The following is a 24025-nucleotide window of genomic DNA, read 5'->3' on the forward strand; positions in this document are numbered from 1 at the left end:
TAAAACAATCACGTGTTCAAAACAGTGACCCACCACCCAGTGTTTTGTCAGTTTTTAATCTTCGCTTGCACAAAATCATTAATCATTAACCTCAGAAATTTGTAAAGTGGCAACATAATATTGTATGTGATTACAGTGCAGCCAAACAAACCGTGGGCTGATAGGATTCCCTCTCCTGTTTTTGGCTCAGCAAATTGTCTCTTTAACTGAATTATTGGCTTCTATTCATACATTTTATACGCTGTTTGAGCTGCGTTGCCTTTGCCAAATCTTTATTTTCGTTTTTTTCCTTCTGTCTCACAAACAAGGGCAGGCAGTGACGGTGTTGCCAGCTACTGTCAGACTGAGACAGAGGAGAGAAGTGTCGTTGCGTGTTGCAGTCTTAACAGCGGGCTAGTATCTCCACTCCAATAACAATTACATCAAGTGGTGTGTTAAATGAGGTGGCCCACGGTTCAGCGGCTGGGGCTAATCACTGCAGTCTGCTCCCTAAAACGCAGCGATAATGATGGGCAGAGGGGAGGATTTGGTTGCCGCGAAATGCTTAATTTAACCCAGACACATAGTGAACATGTGAAAACTCACACTGTGGTAGATGGTGAATGGAAAGAACAGGACGTTTCAGACACTGGGGTTGTCAGAAGATAGATGGACATCTGTCTTGTGTCTCCTTCCCTTCGGTGAGGTGTGGAGGCAAAGAAGCTGCCTGCTTGTGTTCTCAGAGGGATGGAAACCGGCCCGTGGTGAAGTGATCAATCAACAGCGGCTCTCTTTCTCTCTCTACGTTATGACCCTCCCCATCATCACACTGAAGCAGTAAATCCTTCCACAAACTGACACGCAGCTGCTGACATGTGGTTTCTATCTACTGATTTCACAACTGGCCTGCATTCGGCCGAGGAGACTCTGGCGAGGAATGGTCTGAGCACTGATCTGGGGTCAGGTGTGAGGTTCAGAGAGCAGCGGATAGAGACTGGATATGCGTCAGGTGTTGCAAAACATATGAGGAGGAGGACTATGATGTTTCTTGGATGTAATGCGGATGTGAGTCGATTCAAACATTTAAGAGGCGTGTTTCTGAATGTGAGTGGGCTCAGTTTGATTTAATGCTGATCAGCTGCTGGACAGCAGCTGGTGATATTTCTTTTGGCCAGTCCACCCTGTCGGACCGGCCTGCTTTGTCCAGGGCCAGATTTCTGTTGCTCTCCATGGCCTTTTGCTCAGAATAATATGAACTGTGTGCATGTTCATGTGGGTGGATGGAGTTTTTTTTGTTGGCAACGCCCTGCTGTAGGCTCTCAAAGTTAGCCACATTACCGTCTTCTACACTACAGTCTGTCATACATAGTGTTTGCTTCTGAGAAGGGAATTTGTTTAGTTTTGTTCCAAATTGTTGAAACAAGCCACTTAAAGGCCAAGACACTCAAAAAACTAAATATTTAAGATTTATCCCCATTATTTGCGATACCTGGCTCTGAGATGTCCACCTCCACCCCAATACAAAGAAGATGGATGAAATGAAATTTTGTGGGGCTCAAAACATTTTAATTGAAAATGTCAAAAGCCAGGGACAATATCAGAGTTGCTCTGGGTAACCCACAAAGCACTGTGAGCAGATTTTACTGGAATTACTTTGTTACAAAGAAATACTTCTTTTGAATACTGTTGAGAGACAGAGATGTACCTGGAGAAACTTGGGTGAAACTGAAGGGGTGAAATTACCCTTTAAAGTCCTTCAAATTCAGTATTTTTCATGAAGTATTTTTTCACTTTGAATATTTGATAAGTGAAATCCTCCTGGATCAGATGAGGGATTCAGGGGTTCAGGAGGATTCAAATTTGATTTGATATGGGATTCACATGCAATGAAATGAATTAAGTGTCTGGCTGAAGGTGCTAGTCTGTTGAAGGAGAGTGTTTGTTATTCTTTCATTCATATTCCTTCAGATCACATAATGTTCCATTCAGCCAGGGATTCAAACTAGAAATCTCTGAGTCATAAATCCACTCTCCTAAACTTTTAGTCCCTGCAGCCTGTGTGTGTGTGTGTGTGTCTGCAGGTACTGTAAATATTCCCATGTGCTTGAAATTTTGGAGCACCTCAGGTCCATTTATGCACTGTAGCAGTGGGAACCCGTTTTATATGCATTGAAATTTGCCCACTGGAAGTCCCAAAAGACGGGCCATTACCTGACTGAATATGTGAATGAGGAACATGGCCTCCGCCGGCACTGACACCGGAATGCTACAGGGGGTGTGAATGTGAAATACAGCCTCTTAAGGTGGAGCGCGCTGATCTGAGCCCAGGACTTCTAAAGGCGGCGTGTGTGAATCTGAGCCGAGCCTCTCTCAAGGCAGTATGTGCAGATCCGAGATGGTCTCCAGTTTGCGGGCTGATTGACGAGACTTTGACAGACTTTCTGTGTCAAGGGGAAGGGGAGAGAGGGAGGGAGGGTGTGATAGGGCCCTACAGGGGCAGATTGAACGGACCAGGTGGTTTGGCTTGGCGCTGGCATGCAGGGCACTCGGACGGTGCTTCTATGTTTAGCCCTTACATGATGTTACATGTGCTGTTTTTTCGGGGCCTGCCGTGGTATGTAAAGGGGACCGGGCTGTGCCCCCTAAATTGTTCTCTCTCTCTCTTCCCGACTATCAAAGGACTGCTTTTATTAGATTTGTAACATTAGTATTAGTATCAGTTTTAATTATTGGTATTACCATCCCACGCTGTAAAACATCATACAGATTATATTATCAGTTTCATGCAAATATAGTATAAGTAAGTAAGTATTGTTAATTTCAAGTCAATTTAATTTGAAGTTGTATGAATGCACTGTTGAGAGTTCAGTGAACTCTCATTAAGCAGCATATTAACAGCCTTCCCAGCATGCATTGTTTAAGAGTTAAAACTATCCAGAGACCTTTTTTTTGTTGGAAAAACAGACATCATGGAAACATGCTGTGCGTCTTTAATAAATATTAAGCCAAGTTGTGGTTGTTTCCTCTGATAGTGATTATATACAGTGTGAACCTGGATGGAGGTTTGTATCCACTTCAGGCTACATAAACACCTGTGATTAAACAAAATGCCCTCATTCATTTGAATGGAATCATTGAGTTGGCACAGGTCATCCTCTCACCTGTGCTTAGCAATGTGCCCACACCACCATATTAGTGAAGCCTGAAGCTTTAGAAGAGTGGGGACCCACACCTCTCCACTCCGCACCTCTAAAAAAACTGTAAGTGTTTTTCACCAGGAGAGTATTGAGAGACCACCATGTCACAGGAGTCATTAAAATATTATAGAGATAATGGAACAGGTTGTTTGAATTTCTCTCACTTATTGTTCCTTTGCTATGAGATGTATTTAGTGTTCTACTAAAGATGAATTTCAAGGATAGTGTGCATATCCACTTCTCCACTTATCACCCTTATATATCGCAAGCAGCCTGCTGATACCTTCAGCTGCCTACTTTAGGTACGTGACCCTTGCCCTGCATGTCGTAGTGACCTCCTGAGAGACGCGTGAGGCTCCCTGTTGCTAACCCCAACCCGGCATGAGCTGCATTTTTCCATTGCAACAGATAGTATTGCTCTTGGGTGACACATCTATGTGCGAATGGACACCAGGTTTTCTGTTATTTGTCTTTATTTTTGGTAAGACTTTGTCTTCTTTAAGAGGTTGTACAGCTCTGGGAGCCGTTAATGTTACAGGCCTTTAGGAGCCGCTGAGACTTAGAGTTTATTTGTATGGCCCAGTATCACACACCGTCTCTGAGCCAAGCATATACACACTTACACACACACACACACACACACACACACACACACAGACCTCCTAGCTCTTATACAGGACCACTGGGAGTTTTAAATCAAGGATGTTCTCTCTCTCCCACTCCCCTCTTTCACTTCCCTCAATTTTCTCACATCATTTTGGTTTGTTCTTTCACATTTCTCTCACTCGTCAATCTTTCACTCTGCCACCCCTCACCCCCTCTCATTCAGCCCCTTGGATATAATCCTCTCTCACCCTTTCTGTCTCCCCCTCTCTTCTCAGAACCATGAACACAACAAATTTTCCAAGCCAGAGTTTTTAGCATTTCACCATCTCCCCACAGAACACCCATTACTCAACCCAGTCAGTCCCACCACACTTTGATGTGCGTGAGACCTCACTGGTGGATAAGTGCTGGTGTTGGTGTGTGTGCGTATGTGTGCATGCAGTGGTGGTGTGTGTGAGAGGTTTGCAGGCTTGTCATGGGCGGGTGATTGAGTCCAGACGTTGTGGGTTCCTCTCTTCACCGCCGTCCCCTCCCCCCTGATTGTGGGTTCAGAGTGCGTCAGGTCTGGGGCGGGCGGGGCCGCGGCTCCCTGGGGTGCAGTAAAGTGATAGGGCAGTGCAGGGGGCTCAGATCCCCTCTGGGGAGGGAGGTCAGAGGTTGGAGTCTCGGCCCTGCTGAGCGAGAATCAGGGCCATGTTAGTCAAGCACGCTTCAGGTGGGGCCGTCATGTAGAAGTCACTGCTGCTTAGGCTAGTTTGCATCTGGGTAACTGTGTGTGGTGGTGGTAGTGGTGGGAGCCCTGTGTTTTGCTCCTTGTAATCTTTTTTGTTACTCTTTTTTCTTATCCTTTTCATAAAATGTTTTAAAAATCAAAGAAAATCCATGCTATCTGTATTTATTGATCCTGTGAAATAAAAATACCCATACTGTAAAGAATTCCATTCCTAAGGGAAATTAAAATTTAAAGCATTCTTATTTTTAAAAAATCTGGACAGGTTCCTGTTCAAAGAAACAAAAATCACAAACAAAACCCCTAAAGCAGTTAACTTTGTAAATACGGTACAGCTTGTGAAGAACTTCCAGTAAATAGGCAATAAGAAGATGAGATGCAGGAAGACAGGGAAGGAATCCTGTTTACAGGAAGAAAACAGAGATGAATGAAGCATGAAGCATTTCATGGGGAAGTGACTTTTTTAAACTTCACCTTCCATCCCTCAGCAGCTCCCAAGATGGACGACAGCGAGGTCGCTCTGTCACCTGGGCTCAGACACTGACCAAACACTGGCTCTCAGGCTGAATAATGGGCTGTCACTAACCCCTGACCTCAGCTCAGAGTCTAAGGTGTCAGATCGATATCAGCCGAGCACGGCGAGCAGCTCGTCTGATGGGAGGCATCCTGGGATGTTCGGCCGCTCTCAGAGGTTACACCGGCTGTGTGCTCTGCAGGAGCGTCAACATTAAGTTGAATTAAATTTTCTTTCATTCGCTATTCTCTATAACCATCACTATATGTGTCTGTAGTGATCTATAGCATCCTGCAGATTGTTCCTCAGCATATATGTCCAGCAGGTGCTTATGGGATATATCTTAGTGGGGTTATTCTAACAGGATGTGCTCTGGGCCTCCTGGAGTTATGTGGCATTCAATTTGGTAGATTAGGTGGGTGTATGTGTGTTCTTGTGTCTGGGCCCATGTATGTGTGTACCTGCATGTAAACATCTGCAGGTATGAACACTAGGTGTTTGTCAAAATGATGCTGATTTGTGGTAGGAACATTGTGTTATTGTAAACTGGTGTCATGGCAACCTGAACAACCATCTAAGGCACAGAGGGGGTTTATGACTTGCTCTGTCGGCCCCTATGGGTTTTACAGTGACTGAATGACTGAGCCCTGCTGTGTGTGTGTGTGTGTTGACTGACACTAGCCCCATGCTGCTGTTGGTGCCTTGACCTGCTTGACACCAGAATAGCGTTGTCAGTAATTAACCTGCCCCATCCATGTAAGACAGGAGGAGAATTTCTTGTCTCACTCAGTCCGAACACAGTCAGAAATCTTAAAGGGACAGGCCACACAAGTAGCTCAGATCTGATTGCCTGCAATGTTTTTGTGGAAGTACCAAGAATCAGCGGATAACATTAATCCACTATGAAATAATATCTGTTACTTCATTTCATTTCATTTTTTCATTGAAAGTGAAAGATCAGGACAGTTATTTAGTTCTCAGCCTGAAGCTGTAGTTTTATTCAGCGATCACTGGGTCAGCTGGATGTGCAAAAATGTGTCTACATGTTTGCATATAATTGAATATATATGACAAATAATTGGCAAAATTTTGCACACGGGGATCAGTTCACTTGTCATGGTTAGTAGCAGTTGTATTGGCTTTCATGGCTCTGGAGGAGGTTGAAAAGTCTGGGGAAAATAACTCTGATGATGTCATAGTGATGTCACGAGGGTCATTGTGGGCTGGTCTTGGGTCTCTAGGAAAATGTTTACTGTAAGGAAAGTAGGATTTGGTCTGAAAAATGTGGGTATTGATCAGGCAAAATGAGTCTGATTGAAGACTTCATCTGCTGTCTGCATTGTGGGAAATGTAGAAGCTTTAGTCACGTATGGACGAAAAAGTCAGGCTCTCTCAGCCGCTTATGGGCATTTCTTTTTCTCTCTCTTCTGAGCTTCGTTACTTTATAAACTATAATGAACGTAACACTAAATTTGAATTACATAGTTCACTCCAGGAAACTTAAGTTATGGACCTGAAAAAGTCTTACCAAGAGAACTTAGACAGCATGTAACATTTGAGAACTTTGGCCCTTCATTTTAAATGAGAAAAGGAGGAAAATGTTATATTTCTCAAAAGTAGGGTATTGGGGAAAGAAAGCATTGTTTTGGTTTCAGCATCAGTTTCCAGTTTTCTCCCAATACGTGCTCGCACACAAGGTACAAAGACAACAGGGCCCTATTTGCAAACAGACAACGATTAGAATATACATGAAGCTTTACATAACACTTTCTCTGTCTGTACAAACTCACTTACTGGCACACAGTGAAGCTGCAGCTGCATTGAAGGACAAGTTAGCGATTGGCACAGTCAGGACCACCAGGATCCATAAACAGACCGTCCGCTCTCATTCTCCCTGTCTTTGCTTCCCCTCTCTCTTTCTCTCTACAGCCTCTGTTTTACTTTTTAACTACCCGAGGTGCCTTCCCATAAGCAGCAATGTGTTTTCAATCTGAGGCCAATTATTCACCTCCCCTGGTTTTGTTCCCAGCAGGAAAAAAACAGAAACAGAGAACTGTCTATACTTTACAGGCACCATTTTTCCCATCTTTGTGCTGTCGACGCCCAGTCAGACCGAGCCCCCCGGCAGACACATTATGTGTTTAAATACATTCTGTGTGTGCGTTTGTAAGTCCTCGGACAGATGTGTGTATATAATTAGCCAACTAAGTAATAATGGTTTTAACTTCCCAGCGGCGAAAAGCTATGAATGATGGGACAGGTGGAGGGAGGGTGATCGAGACCTCCCAACCCCGAGGGCAACGGGACGGACAGACCCCATCTGGTGACATCACATCACATGACCAGGGCCTGATTACCCCTTTTTGGCCCCATAAAGAGTTCCCCCTAGAGGCTGTTATCAGGAACTACAGATTTGTGTTGTACTGTGTTAGTTGCACGGTGGTTTTCTGGAGGAGTAAATTGAGGGACTTGATATAGAAGTAGCATGAGGTCTGCAGTGTTTGGTTTGTGTGCTCTCTTGCCTTTTAGTGCAGACATTATCAATGTGTGTGTGTGTGTGTGTGTGTGTGTGTGTGTGTGTGTGTGTGTGTGTGTGAGGACAGGAGCTTCATGTGTTTTTGTGGGCTGAAAGCATCTCCTCTTTTCTTTCATTGTGGTATAACCCTGGGAAGCTGCCCCTTGTCTGACCCAACTGTGTTCATGAGGAAAACAACAGGAGGGCTTTATCCTCCTCTCCTCCTCCCTACATTCTTCTCCCATACATCTTTTTTTTGCTACTTTCTCACTTCTCCTCTCTTCTTTCCCCTTCCTCTCCATTCCTCTCCACACCGTGTCTTCTCTCTCTTTAACCCATCCTCTAGTCTGCTGTTTATGCAATCATTTTCAACCCTTTTCTCTTCTCGCCCTCTCTTCTTTTTGCTCCTCTTTTCTCTTGTCCCCTGTGCCTCTCATTCTCTCTTCACCACCTCTCTCAGCTGTCAGAACAATGATGCCGTGTGCTCTGTATATTTTCTGGTAATTTTAGGGTTTTAGCAAAACTTTGGTGATTTTCAATGCAAAACATTGATATTTCTACACTCATAGTTGAAAAAGTGTCCACACACGAGAGTATGAAACATCAACTACCCGATAAGTTGAGTAGAAAAATGTTATAAACATAAGAATATACCAATAGTTAGCGAGATGGTGTGTGGTGTGGTTTTTTTCATTTTTATTCATGCCAACAAAATAAAACAAGAAATTCAGAATTCAGGGAATAGAATTCAGTGTATGGATATCACAGTTTAATTTTCAATGTGAACAGACCTTCATGTTAGGAAATAAAGCTGGATTTGTTCTCCTGCAGTTATTTTAGTTAGAGTTCATGTAGTTTATGAGCACTTGTTGATCCCCAAATTTGAATTTGGTGAAACATTTCCTCCATCTCCCTCCTTGTTTTCTACATTTTAACTTCTCTCCTCTTCTGTTCTGTCTTCTCCCATCTTTTCTTCTACTTGCCTCCACTCTCTCCTTCACACCCTCACTCTCCTGTCTTCTCTCCTCCCATTATCTTTTTTTTTTCCCTCTCTACATTGGCTCTGCTATACCTTACCTGTGCCAGGCCACAGAGTGACAATAACACAACAGAAGGGGATAAAGAAAGCAAACAAGCAGGGGAGCCCACTGAAAAGAGGGATTATCCATAGTTGTGTGCTTTGTTAAGAGCTCCAGTTACTGATTCATTGATAAGCCCCTCCAACTGGCCGTGAGTAATTCAGCCAATCAGGGATCATTAATCCCCAAGACAAATGGATTTAGGATTTAGGTGCTTTTATTTTGTTAATGGCTCATAATGACACATTTACAGCTGACACTGAACTGCTGAACTGTGCTGTTTTTGTTTTTTGTGTTTTTCTTCTTTTTTTTTTTGCCATGGCGTGATCGTTCTGCCTCCTGCTATCAAACCGTCCTGCTGCTCGGAACAACGCCGAAAGGAAAACACAACTGTTGAAATTGCCTCGATCAAGCCTGTGAAGGCTTAATGACTCCCTAAATAGCCTATAACAACAAAGCCATTTAGAAACAGATGAATAAATCTTGCTGGTAATGAAAATGCTTAAGATTACAGATACTGCTGAAGGTTTGTAGCTCTATAAATTAATAAAAGGTTTCTCATACATAAGTTCAGCCCGTTGCTGTAGGGGGGGGAAGCTGTCTCTGGTCACCCAACCAAAAAAACCCAGAAGAGTTGCAATGTCATCTATTCAACCACATCTTGAGCCAGGCTGTGCGTTTATGGCTCTGTGTTTTATCAATATTTCATTTCTGCCACTTAAAATCCTTCTTACAGCCTCCATCTGGCAAACATCTGGATCATCTGTGGTGTTCTTGGTCCTCTCACTCTGCATTTTATCATCTTTTTTAATAAACACCTATGGTCCATATTTTAGATTTGAGATTTTTGGGTATGTTTGGCGACATTTGTCCTTCCACACACATCTGTGGTGATCTGATCAGGAATGGAAAATAAAAAAATATGCTCTCAAGACAGGGATGCTCATTGTTCCCAGCCATGATGCTAAGCAGGGGCATTGGGTTGCAATGTCCATCTGTGGCACATCATTTTTGCCTTCACTCCTATCTAATGGAGGGTAAAGGACTGAAAATTTCAAATTTCACAATCAAGAGCAACTCAACAACTCAAGAACCTTTCATTAAGACGCTTCCCCCACTTCTCTGGATAATCCCCACAACTCACTGCCAACTATTATATATACTATATGGGAACTATGTCTTTGGCAGAAAGTAGTTTCAATGAGTGAACAAGCCCTTGTCTGCTGGAGGCCAACATGAGTGTGGTGATGAATGTATTGATTTGTGCTGAGTGCAGAAGTGAAATCCAATTAGAAGTAGTCACTGGAGACGGATTTTGAGGTGCTTGTTTAGGTCAGTAGACGCTGTCCCCACTCCACACACAATCAGGATGTATCTGAATACAAGTGTCCAGGTCTGAGCAGGATCATCATCACTTTCACAAACTTAGGCAACTAACTAAGTCCTTAGTTAGAAACTCTTCTTAATCCTGACTAATCTTAGCTGGTACTCCTGGGTCATGTTTGATTGACAGCCGCTGACACTTGCAAGGCTGAAGCCAACATTGAAGGCTTTGTAAAGACATGGGAGGGGGCAAAGCAGGCTGTCCCACAGTGCCTCTGGCTGAAGACATGATACTATGGAGCCAGTTGACCCCTGGTAGTCATAATATCAGGGAGCAGCTCTGCAACCGAGGCTAAAGGAGGCCATGCTGTGCCTGCCTGGAGCCAAAGCACTCAGCTGGTGCTGAGGGGGAAAAGTTGGAGAGAAAACATGGGCTTTGGTTTCACATTTGATCAGACTATAATTAGACAGAGAAAAAGATTAGAATATGGCTGCTGATGCTATAAGACACTCACATGTCACGCAGACACGCACACATCCGCTCATTTGTGGGCCCTGCAAACCCAGTAGGACAGCCACTAATCCTGCAGCACATTTACAATCTGTGTAACGACAACCTGATACCCCCAGCAGGCCGCAGCGAGCACACACCTCCCTTTATGCTACTCACGTCTCTGAAAGCCCCGACATGTACATGTCAGCGGCAACAGCTGCGTCTCAGCCCCTTTCTCCCCATCTCACCTGGCCTCAGATCAGCTGACTGGTACTCCCATTCCCTCAGTGACTATCAGGAGCAGGCATAATATCTGATCCATGGGCAGTGAAGCCAAGTGAAACGTCTGGGTAAAACCCCCCGTGGTGCTCTGGGCGAGTTCACCCGTATCGGATCATCAGGCTGCTGCATGCTCCAACACGGTCTCTGGCCTTTCTCCCCCGACAGCCCTCACTGTGTCAATGAACAGAGGTGGAGTATTGAAGACATCCGCAGTATGTCAGTGATACTGAACTGCAGGCCATTAGCAGCTATAGAGACACAACCAGCCGGCTGTCCAAGACTAATCTGTCTCTGCTAAAAGCCTCAGAAATGCAACCTTATACAGCGCCTATGGGAATATGTGTTTCCAATCACCCTCGTCAGGAATGAATACCTGGCATATCTCGCCGCTGCACTATTTTTTCCCTCTTGTCCTGTCCACTCGGTTTACAATAAACAACAGACAAAAAATCTTGGGGCTGTTTCAAGGCGAGGCTTGAAAACAGGCCTCATTTTCCCAGACCTGGAGATTCCACAAGGGGCTCCTATATCAAGCTGTCATATTGGGCTAATGAAAATCTCATTCTACAGAGGGATCCTCTTAAAGCTGCTAAAGTCACATGCTAACCAGGGGATTAGCCCTGTAACGCTAGGGGACTTTAATTTCAGCACCGGCATAAGTCATCGCTGCTGAGCACTAACATTGATATATGGCTTAGGACTGACTAGTGTGTGTCGTACGAGGTTTCTGCTGAAGGCGGATGTGTTGCAGAGGGATTCGGCTGACTCTCACGAGATGCTCGGGATGATTGAGACTGACATGATGAGATCCTGTAAACAAAACCAGAGGAGACTGGATGTGTCTCTCACAGGCAGGCCTCAGGTTCCGAGCACATGTGGTAACTTTTTCTTCAGCTGTGGCCTCGCTAAGACACCCAAACTATCATCTCTTGTCATCAGGTGTTGGAGTACTCATAACTCTTTTGAGAACAAATCATCGAGGCGCATGATGGCAAGAGACTCCCCAAACAAATCAAGGAGAAACTATCTCCCCATTAAAACAGCTGCTACCAATGTACCCTTCAGCAAGGTGCTGCTTCAAGGGATCTGAATGTGAAGTGTGTACAAAACAAAAAGCAGGCTGCTGCAGGGAGAGCACGCATCCTCAGCATATTTTCTATTGGGTACATAAAGGTCAAGATCCTGTATAATACACTTGAGGGAATTATCCTTGCATTTAAACATGCAGAACAATCACCTTACCAATAATCGATTAATCATTAGTTTTGTTGCTGTCATACAGAAAATGTATGAAAATGTGTGAAACCATTGTAAGGAATGTGTATCGCATCACCCACAAGCTTGTGTGTACCAGGACGGGGATACATACATAAAGACATTGTTCCATAGCGCTGCTAATGGGCAAAAACTCCATTGTGCTCCATTAAGTGACAAATATAAAGACTTAAGACTTCTCTTACTTGAGACCCCTTAAAGATTTGACTCGGGACATGAAAAAATGATCTCAAATTGAAAGCTTTGACCAGATAAAACCCCAGAAAAATTGAAAAAAATAGTTGAAGGAAGAGGCAGAATATTTGATTATAAGGTCTGTGCATTGAAGTAACTTGGTGTCAGATGTGTTGAAAAGAAAAAAGAAAAAAGCACAGCTTTAAAACCAAATACTTTAAATGTTATTCCAACAGCCAGCATTCACAGACCTGAACCACTTGCAACTGAGAGATTTAATGCTTTTCTGTACCAACAACTCTGGATATATTCACATTTCCTCTCTTTTCTCTCTCCTCCAGGTTTTACCGGGGTGATTATCACATCGATGTTTGCATCAATGACTACCTTGACGTCTACTGTCCACACTACATCAGCCCCGTCTCTGACGAGCGGGCTGAGCGCTACATCCTCTACATGGTGAACTATGATGGCTATAGCTCCTGCGACCACACGGCCAAGGGCTTCAAACGATGGGAGTGCAACAGGCCTGTCTCGCCAAATGGACCACTAAAGTTCTCAGAGAAGTTCCAGCTCTTTACTCCATTCTCTTTAGGCTTCGAGTTTCGCCCTGGCAGAGAGTATTATTATATCTGTGAGTATGTGCTTACATCCCTGTATTATTTACAGACGTATTTGTAATTCTGATATCAACAGGAATGTGTCCATATTGCTTTGAAGGCTATCAAACTGTCAAGGACTGAAAGCTGTCAATGAATATTTGCTCAGACTCTCTTTTTTTTTTTTTTTACTTTTTGTTTGATAAGATAATTACTAATTTAAGTTAAAACAAATGTTACACCTCATTCTCTTTCAAAGTTCTTGTACAGCTGCTTTTGTTTAAACCACATTTATCATTATTTCAATGAAAAAACGAAAACTGTTCACATCATGAACTCAAAAAATTCATCTTCATCATCATACAGTCATATCAGCACCAGTATAGAAAGATTTGCAATGATACCCAGCTTTAATTGGCAGTTATATAAGAAGATCAATACCATTTTCATGTTGGCATGTTGCAATAAGACAGCAGCAATGTTCAGGTTTTGCTTTGCAAGTCCTTGGAATGAGGGCCAAGCCAAAACACGAGCCAGAGGTCTCATCTGAAGTGTCTTTTGCTGCTGACTGGCTGAGCTCAGCTTTCTCCTCCTCGTGAGAAGACGCGTGAAAACAAACAACTGGGAAGTTGTGTTTTCATAAGTGAAGTCAGTGCCCTGCAGAAGGAGCAGAGGAGAGGACCAAATGAGATACACTGCGCTCCATGTTAGGTCTTTTGGTATTTAGCCGACATCAATCAGTCTGAGGTACTTCATAGTTAACAGAAACCAGTAGTAAGTGAATAAGTCAGTGAAAAGACAGCACAGACTTGGAATTGCAACAAAGTACATAATAAAGATATCAAATCCAAGTACACTGGTGACTGGATTGGAGAAGTATATTTTCTCCATATTTCAACGTTGCCTCCAGACTCAGAGCAGGTGTTTCAGAAAGCTGCCTGAGACTCTCAATTCACTAAGAAATAGACAGTTTGGCTCATCTGACCAATCTCAGAGGACATTTCTATTAAATTGCAAATCAGGTATCTGTCAGCTGGCCACAGTTTTAAGCCTTTGAACCCCAATTGCCCCCTTAAATTCCATCTTGAAACATTTTGGACTAGAATTACCGTCTCGTAGTTGTATGACCCCGTCGCCCCCAGTCAAGGGGTCAGGTGATACAGTGACGCCTTAAGCGTGGTTCAGAGCGGGGCACAGCACTACTCATAGCACTGAACAGAGCGGAGATGTACAGCGTGAACACAGCTATGGTGAAGTGTTTTTTTCCCAGCTGAAAACGCCAGGCGCTCCCCCGAAAATGCACAGCGGAGAGTGATGATTCAAATGTGGCGACTTGAATGTGAGATTGGCAGTCAAATCAGGCTCCTTAGATCAAATCGTCAAATAGTCGACCATTTGAATTCTTGAGCTATGTCCAAAAAGGAGTTGACCTTTGACCACCAAAATGAATATCAGTGGAATTCAGTAGATTCAAGGAAGATTCTTCATAATTAAGAAGCTTGGATAGTGACAAGATTTTTGTCTTTGCTTCACTGATCTTGGACGGTGCTACAGGTGAGCATCAGGGAACGCAAGATCATCAAGACTGACCTCATCTGAGTTCAACCAAATGTGAATTAGCTTTTTTGTTGCAGTATTTTGCATTGTGATGTATTACCCATCACTAGATGTTTCTGTTGGATTTCTGTGTCCATTGGCTAGTCTGCTTAACTCTGATGAATAAATCTGACTGTATTGTTTGGGGAAGTTGTGGTGTGTTAGTCGTGCCAGAGAACTGTTGATGTTGTTGCAATTCCTTGGATGTCGATAAGAAAAATCATAGACTGCCTGATTCTGCTTTTTTTGTTCAGTTGGCTCTGGTTGATGTGAAATTTAGTGAAGTTCTTGTAGACTTTGATGATGATTGATCATCCAGAGAGAAAGAGAAAGGCAGATAGACAGTCCATATGGCTTTGAGCATTTCCAGGCCATATGGACATATCTCTGGCTGACTCAAATTCGTGACTCATCCATCAGATCCTTGTTCAGTAAGGACACTTTTTCCCCCTCTGAGAACACGGGATCTGAGCACGGGATGAAATAACAAAAGACAAAGACACCTCTGGGAAAATACCAAGGCATTATAGTCAGAACTTTCCACATAATACTGATATTTTCATTCACATTGTATAGAAGGAAAGAAGAGCTTTATGGACACTAATACATTTCCATTTGAATGGTAACCTCTGTATTCTGTAACCCTATAGATTTATGCTGTTGCCATTAGCAATACAATTATTTCAACGTCATTTTTGACAAAAGCTACATTATTAACTAAAAGAGGCTAAAATACTCTACAGAGCTAAGGAGAACTGCACATTAGGTGATAATTACAAGTGACCCCTTTCACTTTACATATAGTAACTTGATCCACTGTTATACAGAAGTATTGATTAGTGCAGCAATAAGTTGCTGAATGTTTTATTAAGCCTCTATACAGTGTAATCCTTTACTTTATCTCACTGTTAACAGAATTTTAGGCACGGTGAATGATAAAAAAAGTCAAAAGGTATAGTTAGGGCGAAAGAAAACTTGTTTGGTAGAAAAAACATTCAAAGAACAAGATTTTCTAATGCAGTTGTTTGTCTTTTGTAGTTTCATGTTCTTGCAAGCCTCGTGGTGTTCACACTGCCAGTCAGCTAACACTGTCTCTACCAAAAAAAACAGGGCTAAGTTTTCTTTATCTTAATTTAATGCTTAGAATATATCATTATTTACTAAAATACTATACCATACTATAATCTCAATGACTCTCTTGGAGCCTTGAAACTTAAGTTGACGTCAGTAAGAAAAGAAACTTTGCCATCATACCTGAAAAACACATTTTTCCAGACGGATCCTTGTTTTTTCCCAGCAGCATTATCCAAATCAAGAATTGCTGTTGCGGTACAGTAAACTATGCTTTATCAGTTGCTGTTGTAGGTGTCATATTGCATGTTGACAGTGTCATGCTCTAACAAAGCCTAACAATAGCTGATAGCTAATACCAGTGTAGTACATATAATATGGTTTGGGAATCTGCTAAATGGCCATGTAAATGACACATTGAAGGGGGGGGTTCATGTCTGCTTGTCTCAGTGAAGACAGGCACTCCTTTGTCCTCCTCTGTGGTGATGATCATTCGCCCCAGGCAGGGTGGAAGCGGGGTGGGGCCAAATCATATAGATGACACCTGCAGTTGGCTAAGGGCCTGCCCGTCTGGCAGACAGACAAACACCCAAAGGAAAGCCGCCCTGGTGTGGGTTCAGTATTGTGGCTGGTCCTAGAAGGTCAAAGGTCATAGAGATGACGACGAGGTCTGCACTGCAAGCTTCTCTTGGCCTCAGAGGGCGGCATGTTTTTCTAATAGAGCCTCAGTGGAGCGGGGAAAGCCTGATCTTAATCTCAGGGGATAGAAATCCAATTTTCAGAGGAGACAGTTGAGAGTCTGGCTCTCTCCGTGTGAGAGAGATGACTGTCTCCCTGTAAAGCCCTCTCGCTTCAAACGCCCGGGTCCCGCTCTGTACAGCCAGCGCAGATCTACATTGATAATGACATGAATCCTGCCAACACAGAGCCCCAACAGTTTCCCTTTAGCTTCTCATGGCTGAAGCAAAGACAAAGGGCTTTGTTCCCCAAGATAAACTGATCATCACAAGAAAAACATCTGATCCTGCAGTATTTATTTCAGGATCTGTCTAATTCACCTGACAGTCGCACCAAAGCCTGGCCTTACAAGGCACCCCAGCCGGTTTAGTGATCTGTGATATGTGTTGCCAGTCCCAAATGTGCGATCGTGTCGATCACGAGTCCCACCGCACATGACTGAATGTGTAACATGTGCCTGAGCGTGTGACTGGGAGCTTTACCATCGTACTGTTGTCATGGTGAGGCGGCAGCCGAATGACCCGACTAACTCTGGGTCTAGAGTTGCAGGCAGAGCTGGAGTTACAACCGCGGTGAAGCACGGCTGTGTTGCTCGAGGATAGAAAACCCAGACTCTGACCTCTGAGTGGTAGACATGAGAGAGAGGGAGAGAGACAGTTAGGTAATTATGTGTGTGTTGGAATCTGTGAAGGAATGGTAGTATGGGGAGAAATAGAGGGTGAGGAAGTGAGACGAGAGAAAGACAATGTGACTGAGAAAGATAAGGAGCGAGAGCGAGAAATGGTAGAAAAATGGAGAGAGAAGGAAGAAAAGATTCTGTACACTGTTCACATCTGCAGCTTGAAGACAAGACAGAGGATAAAGGATCTTCCTCAGATCTAAAAAGCATTTCATGCAGGAGTGGTTTTATACTTTTAATTTGGCCTTTTACCTCAAACACTGCATTTTTCCTTTCTGTGGATATCCACTGCTGATTGGCCAACAGATTTGCTTGCTACACCTATGGAAAGTCTAGAATCTGGACAACTTATGACATTGTTTTTGTAAATTATAACTTCATCATGCACAGCAACATTTTACACTGATCGGTCACAAAACTTTCAGAGGTAACTCCATCTCTACACGGTTTTGATTTTCTCTACTTGTTTTTGAATATTAAGAGCAAATAGCTATATAAACATAATGAGAACAGCTTGTTTGTTAAGCCAGCAGATAACTGCGACGTCATTACATTGCCATCTAGCATATTCAGTCAGATGAGGCTGTCTGTTTCAGCTGTGAGCTAATTGCAGTGTAGAGCGAGGCATCTGTATTGTTGCTATGGTTACCTACAGTTTAATATATCTTGCTCACTAATATGGTGACTGTGGTAAAAATGTTCCCTGGCTGGTACAGTAATATAGTCCTTGAAAAACATCCAAATAGAAATGTTCATCACAAAAAGTAGAGAAAACAAGAAAGTTAATCAGCTATTTAGTCATTTTGTATTGAGCCAAAATTCTGAATTCCCCAAATTTTGTGTTTTTATCTAAATATGTTTAGCTTAGAGGCAATTGGTCAGATAAAATATGCAATTTAAGGACATCACCTTGGATTTTTTACTACTTTCTGACATTTAATAGACTAAATCAAAATAGTTGTTAGTTACAGCCCTAATTTGAATAAATTGATAAAGGTTAATAAACCATCTGAAATAGGAGCGTGGAACAATGGTTTCTTTCTTTTGACCTATAATGGGTCTTTATATGTGTCCCACAAGACGTTCGTGCAAGAGTGCAGTACAAAGTACACTTTTTATAGGAGTTAAACAACGTAGAGAGAGATACAGACAGTCAGGGAAATATAGAAAAAGGCTTTGGCCAGTCTAGTTCAAAGACAGAAACTGAGACAGTGAGTTCCCCCGTCTGTTCCAGCCACCGTCCGAGTGTGAGGTAAGTTACTCGATACCCGCTGACACAGACAGAAGCAGCATGATTGACACCGTTTCTCTCTCGTTTATTTCCTCCCTCTGCTGCTTGACTTCCAATATTCCTCTCATTGTGAAATTTTAAAGATGATTTTTATCTCCTCTCCCAGCCGCACGGTATCTGATAAAATGCCTTTTGAAATAAGAGCCTGAGTCATCTGCGACAGTGGAAACACTGACTTGGTTTACTTTTATCAGGAATTCACCGCTGAGACAGAATCCATCACGCAGAGCGTCTGGGTGAAAGGATAGACGAGGGTCTGTGGACAAACTATGGACACGTTTAGGCACAGATGCACATACCCGCGAAACCACAACTACATACGTGCATGCATACATACCCAACACACGTCACAAATATTCAAAGACACTCAAGGTTGAGTGTGTGTTTGAGAGACTTGGCAGCAAATGAACAGAGAAAAGCTATTGTGGGATGAACATGAGACCAGACAAAACATGAAAATATTCATGATAAAAGTGCAGACAGAAGTTAAAGTCATTCGTCTCAGCTGGAGACACCCTCAGCGCTCTATTAGAGACTTGGTCTCCAGCAGCACTACTTGAAAACTAATTAGTTTTGTTGTCTCTGCAAAACAATCACAGCAAACACCCAAAAAAAGTTTTTTATGATTGCCTTTCACAATCTGGAAAGAGAGGAAATGAGGTTTTGTAGGTGAGCGTAACAGCGCGCCACACATCTGCAGGAATGAGTGCCCCTGGCCAAATTGGACTTTAAAATATGAGGGTGACATTGAGTTGTTTCGTATAATAGAACATGGAGCATCAGGATGAGAGGGAAGCTAAGAAGGCAAATAAAGCTCTTCAGACGGTATTTAAAGGAGAGAAGTGTTGAGTTCGTCTGATGAAAACCTCGTCAGATTGTTCGTTTCTCCTGCTTAGCTGATGTTTATGGTTTTAGACAGTGAAGAGGTCTCAGGTGGAACTGTGGAGTGAATGTGAGGAGAGAATGTTGAGTGGGTTTGCAGAGCTAAGACCATTAAACGTATGCAGGAATCAGACGGCACTATCATTTTGCTTTTGGAGATGTGAGGTTAAGTGACCACAGAGTCATAGATTCTTGTCAGGACATTGCCAAGGGGACATCTATGACATCAGGTCCAACGTGTAGTGTTTCAAGATTTGGATTTTATTCATAATATAGTTAAACGGACAGGAGGTGACAGGGACAAGTAATGACATAACAATACCTGTGATTATAGATTATTGATACAACATATACAGCAGATTTTGGACACTTTTGACAATACTTGAGTTTTTACTGATTACTTTACTTTTTTCAATACATCACTTTGGGAAATATAAGATGAGATAATCACACTTTTTGTCCAGTGATGAGGTACATGTGTGTTTATAAAGTAAATATGGAGATACAGTGTGCTGATTCCACTTTTTCCGACAAAATAGTTTTGTTTCCAAAGATGGATTACTCATCATGATCTCATTATGACGACTGCCATTTTATACCATAATCACGCTGCCCAAATCAGATCAAGGAAGTGTACGTAAAAAGTGTTTTCTTCTCAACTCTTGTGCGATGTTTCCACAGCCTCCATCACTGACGACAAGGGAAGAAAGACCTGCCTTCGACTCAAAGTCTTCGTCAGGCCTCAGAGTGAGTCACACATTGTTGTGTCTACTCTGCCCAGTTTTCCATTCTGCTGTGCAGCAGCTTGTGATCAGGCTGAGGACGAGTGACGTTCAAGTTCTCTAATCTTCACATATCCTCTCTCCTCTTTGTTTCCCCAAGACAATTGTGTGAAAAACTCTGGGAGCGTGCAGGAAGGAGTCGATTTTGATGACAACAGTCACAACTCCTTAGAGCCCAGAGGTTGGTGTGAATACACAGTCCATAATGCTTGTGTATGTGTGTGTGTGTGTGTGTGCTTGTGTTAGAGAATTCAAACTAAATACAAATAAAAAATGTAATGAAATTTCATAGAACAATATTTTTTTTTGATGCAGACAACAGAGTTAAATACGGTGATGAACTTCCAGTCTTTGTAACCAGTATATAATCTGCAGATATTATCTGAAGATCGATGCCACTCTCGTGTGTGTGTGTGCTAAATGTAAAGCTATAGCTCTGTCCAATGGTAAAATAACCTGCCTAGCAGCAGCTCTTAATCTCTCTAATTAGCACGTTCACTGATTTTTTTTAAATCTCTGCATAAACTGAAGTTTCAAAGCGACAAATTGTGGTTTAAGCAGCATTATGAACGGGATTATTTCTTGGCAGGGTGCAGTGACTTCCCGGAGCTGCTGCTGGTCAGAGAGTCACTGCCAATAAGTAGACCCAGACATAACCCCACTGTAAATCCACAAATAGTCATTTCCAGTCTTCTTAGTCTGCTAAGCGAAGCTAACCATCACCTGGGTTGTAGCTTCATATTTATCAAAGAGATATAAAAGTTTCATCAATCACTACAAAAACTGAACTATAAATAACTCTCAGCAAGAAAGAGAAGAAGCATGTTTAAATATAAAAATGAAGTATCAAAATTGTATTCAGGAATAAGCACTGTGTATATTTGGACACACGGCCATGAGTTTGGATATAATTCCTGAATATGTGAAAGGGGGCGTGTGAACAGTCCTGCTCACACTGTCATTATGAGAAATCACTTTATGGTATTTGAGCTCTTTTACTCATTAATGTTCATCTTTGTCTTCAGACGGGATCGGTCCGGAGTCACCAGAGCCGGCTCGGAGGGACGTGAACTCCGTTGGTCAGCGCCAGACTTCAGTCCTCCTGCTCAGCTCCGCCCTCACACTCCTGGCTGCCATCTTGGCCTTATAGCGCCCAGTCTGAGGACTCCCCAGGAATGGACTGTCCTGATTGGACCACAGGCCGCCCTACCCTGCAACCCCTCCCCTTTAAGGAGCACTTTTTAAAACAAAACACTGACAATCTCTCTATGTGAAAAGAGAGGGGAAGGGACTTCGACACTGAAGCCTTAGTTGTTTTTTTGACTTGCCAACTAGTGTGATTCTTGACTTTCTGGTGGGTGCTCATGGTCGAGGCGCCCCGTGGTGGAAGAGCTGAAGTCTCTTAGCTGTTCACCTCGCTACCATTCACAGTATGCAGATATTTAAACATTTCTCTGTGTTAAAGACAAGCACACATACATGCTTCTAAACATATACACACACAGAATACAGACAATACAATCAGTACACTCTTTAGCTTGAATGGCGAAGAAGCACAGCAGGATCCCTCAAAAGTTTACAGACTTTTAACATTTTTTGTGTTCAGGAAAACATCACATAACCCCTGACATGTAACATGATTAAATCTCACGTCAAAGTGGAAGAGGTTTCGAAGCAAATCTTAGAGCGACACATCATATTCAGGCAAATGGAAAAAGAAAACAAGGAGGATGTTGTTGCTAGGAGACTGTTGCCAAGGGCGCGGTGGTAAGGGGCGGGCCTTTGATGACTTAACCTTCCTCTCAGGTTAAAAAGGAGTTGGATGCATCGTCCCAGACTGTGGAGGACCCTTGTTGAGAGTAAAAAAAGAAAATCTAAAGAAGCACTCATCTTTTAGTGTTTGGATAGGGGCGATTTAATGATCAATTAATGTGTTTGTTTTTGTTTTTTTATAAATCACGTAATTCAATTGTAGCAGCCAACACGGGTGTACAGTAAAATATTTGAACGGAGTGTAGAAGTTGATGCGGTATTTTGCCAGGCAAAATGTATTTTCCTATTTATTGTGAAGTCCTTGTGCTTTTATTCTGTTCTGGTTCAGTCTGTAAGTACAGTAGAAAGGCAATAAAAAACAACTACACTTCCGCATTAAGTTACTTCATATTACACGCAGTTTATTTGATACAATCATATGAAAACACTGAGTACAGGTTATGTATCTGCTTGGATTGATCGTTGATGGTTTTTTAATTGTTTTTAACAAAGTCCAGGAAGAAAAAAAAAGTCTGATGTGCTATCAGGGTGTAGAAATCGTAGAATACTTGTGTTTTTCGAACTTGTCATTAAAAATGTCACCAATGTAGTTTTACTATTACACTATTGCTTTTGTGATTCACTGTCATAACACAACAATTGTATATAGAGACAAAGTTCAGGGATGTGTCCATGCCTAACATGAGGTTTTAAAAAAAAAAAAAGTTTTTTTTAAATCGGGGAGAGTTACTCTTCCTCGAATAAAGCAGCACAAGTTTTCTGTGGCTAAAGATGTTTCAGTGAGACAGTGACTGAGTTGCAGAGCAGGTGGTAGTAGTGTGTGTGTGGGGCAGGGGGATGTGTATGATTCAGTTGCTCTCTTTGATGTCGTGTAAAGTGCCGTCTGTACAGAAAATACACCGGGGGCACCCTCGTACCGGTTATTTCTGGAATGAAAAATCGACCACCAGGAGAGATGGAATAAACAGGGCGAGGTGTTCTGTTACCACAGTAGACCTGAGAGGGGAAAGAGTAGGACAGCATCATCTGAAGCTTTGTAGTGCTCCTGCTGAGATCAATAGTCATGTTGTGAAGCAGGTACATGCGGTAAACATATCTTTTCCACTAGGCTTGGGCCGATTGGTTCAAATTTATACGCAGTATAGAAAGAGACTTTGGCCGTTATTCCCTGTAAGAATACGAATAAAATTGTTATAGAAGGTGAGACCTAAAATGCACCCTACTGTGCATCAACAGGAGGTGACCTGTTGGAGTGGCACGTCTGCGTGGTGATGATCATCACTGGTAATCAGCACAAGTGACCCTGCTCCTTAATTTGAAGTAACCCGTTTGCGATCCCATCTCCATTTGCCAAACAAGTGCACTGCGCAATCAGACACCCCCCTTTCCCTCCGCCACGTCCCCCATTCTCCACATGCCTGCTCACCAAAGCTTTGCACTGTGCACCAATGTCCATATCATTCCGGCTCGCATCTCTGAAGAGGGAAATTCACTTTTGAATGTATATAAATGCCTGTAATTCATTTTTAATGATCTAATTATTATGTTATTTGTCACTGTCTGAATAGCAAATACAGCAACACTAATTTGTCATGCTTGTAAATAGAGAGAGAGACCGAGACCCCCTCTCCCCCAACTACCACCAGAGGCCATCTAATCGACAATTTGACAATAAGAAAGTACAGATCAATCCTTGACCATAAAATCCCCCCCTGTCATAGCACCTGTAGTACGATGGAGTATTGGGGCCACTGTTAGGAGAAAATAAAAAAATCTGAGACTGACTTTTAAGTTGTTGTTTTCAGATAAAAGCCATAATGAGATGATAAGAATAAAATGATGTTGTGATGATGATTTCAAACACAAAGTCATATTAGTGGAATAGAATTGGATTTTATTAGGAAAAGTAATAAAGTAAGAAGAGTGAAGTACTAATTTCTTGAGAATAAAATCAGGCTTTGATAAGATTTAAATCAAAATTAATCATAGTAAAGTTTTACAACACTGATGATAAATGTAAATAAAATTGCTATTGTAAAGAAAATAGTCATGATATGGAAATAAAGCTGTAATTTCATTAGAAAAAAGGTAAAAACAGTGATGATAATAATAAGTTCTTATTTTCCTAGAAAAAGTAATTAGATAAGGAACAAATAATATTTTGAATATGTATTCTTTTTTTTAAATAAGCTTTTGTTTTTGAAATCTTACATACCTTTTATTTTCTCAACAGTGGCTGTAATACTCTGTTATCGTACAGTGACTGCTTGATGTCAGGGAGGATAATTGTTCATAACTTACTAACTTTAAAGGCCACTCCAACTCCCCAAACACTGGAGCCTACAAATACCATAATGCAACTCAGTAGTGTCTTTAGTTTGACTATTCCTGTCTGGTAAATGCATGTCTTTTAAACTTTCCGAGGTTTCCCCCCCCCAGAGCCTCAG

The 24025-nt window shown here is 42.3% G+C and overlaps 1 protein-coding gene across 1 annotated transcript in view; it reads left to right on the forward strand.

The window, feature by feature from the left end:
- Positions 1-22733, forward strand: part of LOC139218726 (ephrin-A5b-like) — a 63800-nt gene extending 41067 nt beyond the window's left edge. The window contains exons 2-5 of the mRNA XM_070850396.1: positions 12509-12801; positions 19705-19770; positions 19906-19986; positions 20831-22733. Coding sequence (XP_070706497.1) covers positions 12509-12801; positions 19705-19770; positions 19906-19986; positions 20831-20955 — 565 coding nt within the window. The 3' untranslated portion in view covers positions 20956-22733. The remainder of the gene's footprint in view (positions 1-12508; positions 12802-19704; positions 19771-19905; positions 19987-20830) is intronic.
- Positions 22734-24025: the final 1292 nt, after the last annotated feature.

This window comes from Pempheris klunzingeri, chromosome 19 (assembly GCF_042242105.1).
Source record: "Pempheris klunzingeri isolate RE-2024b chromosome 19, fPemKlu1.hap1, whole genome shotgun sequence".
Taxonomy (NCBI): domain Eukaryota; kingdom Metazoa; phylum Chordata; class Actinopteri; order Acropomatiformes; family Pempheridae; genus Pempheris; species Pempheris klunzingeri.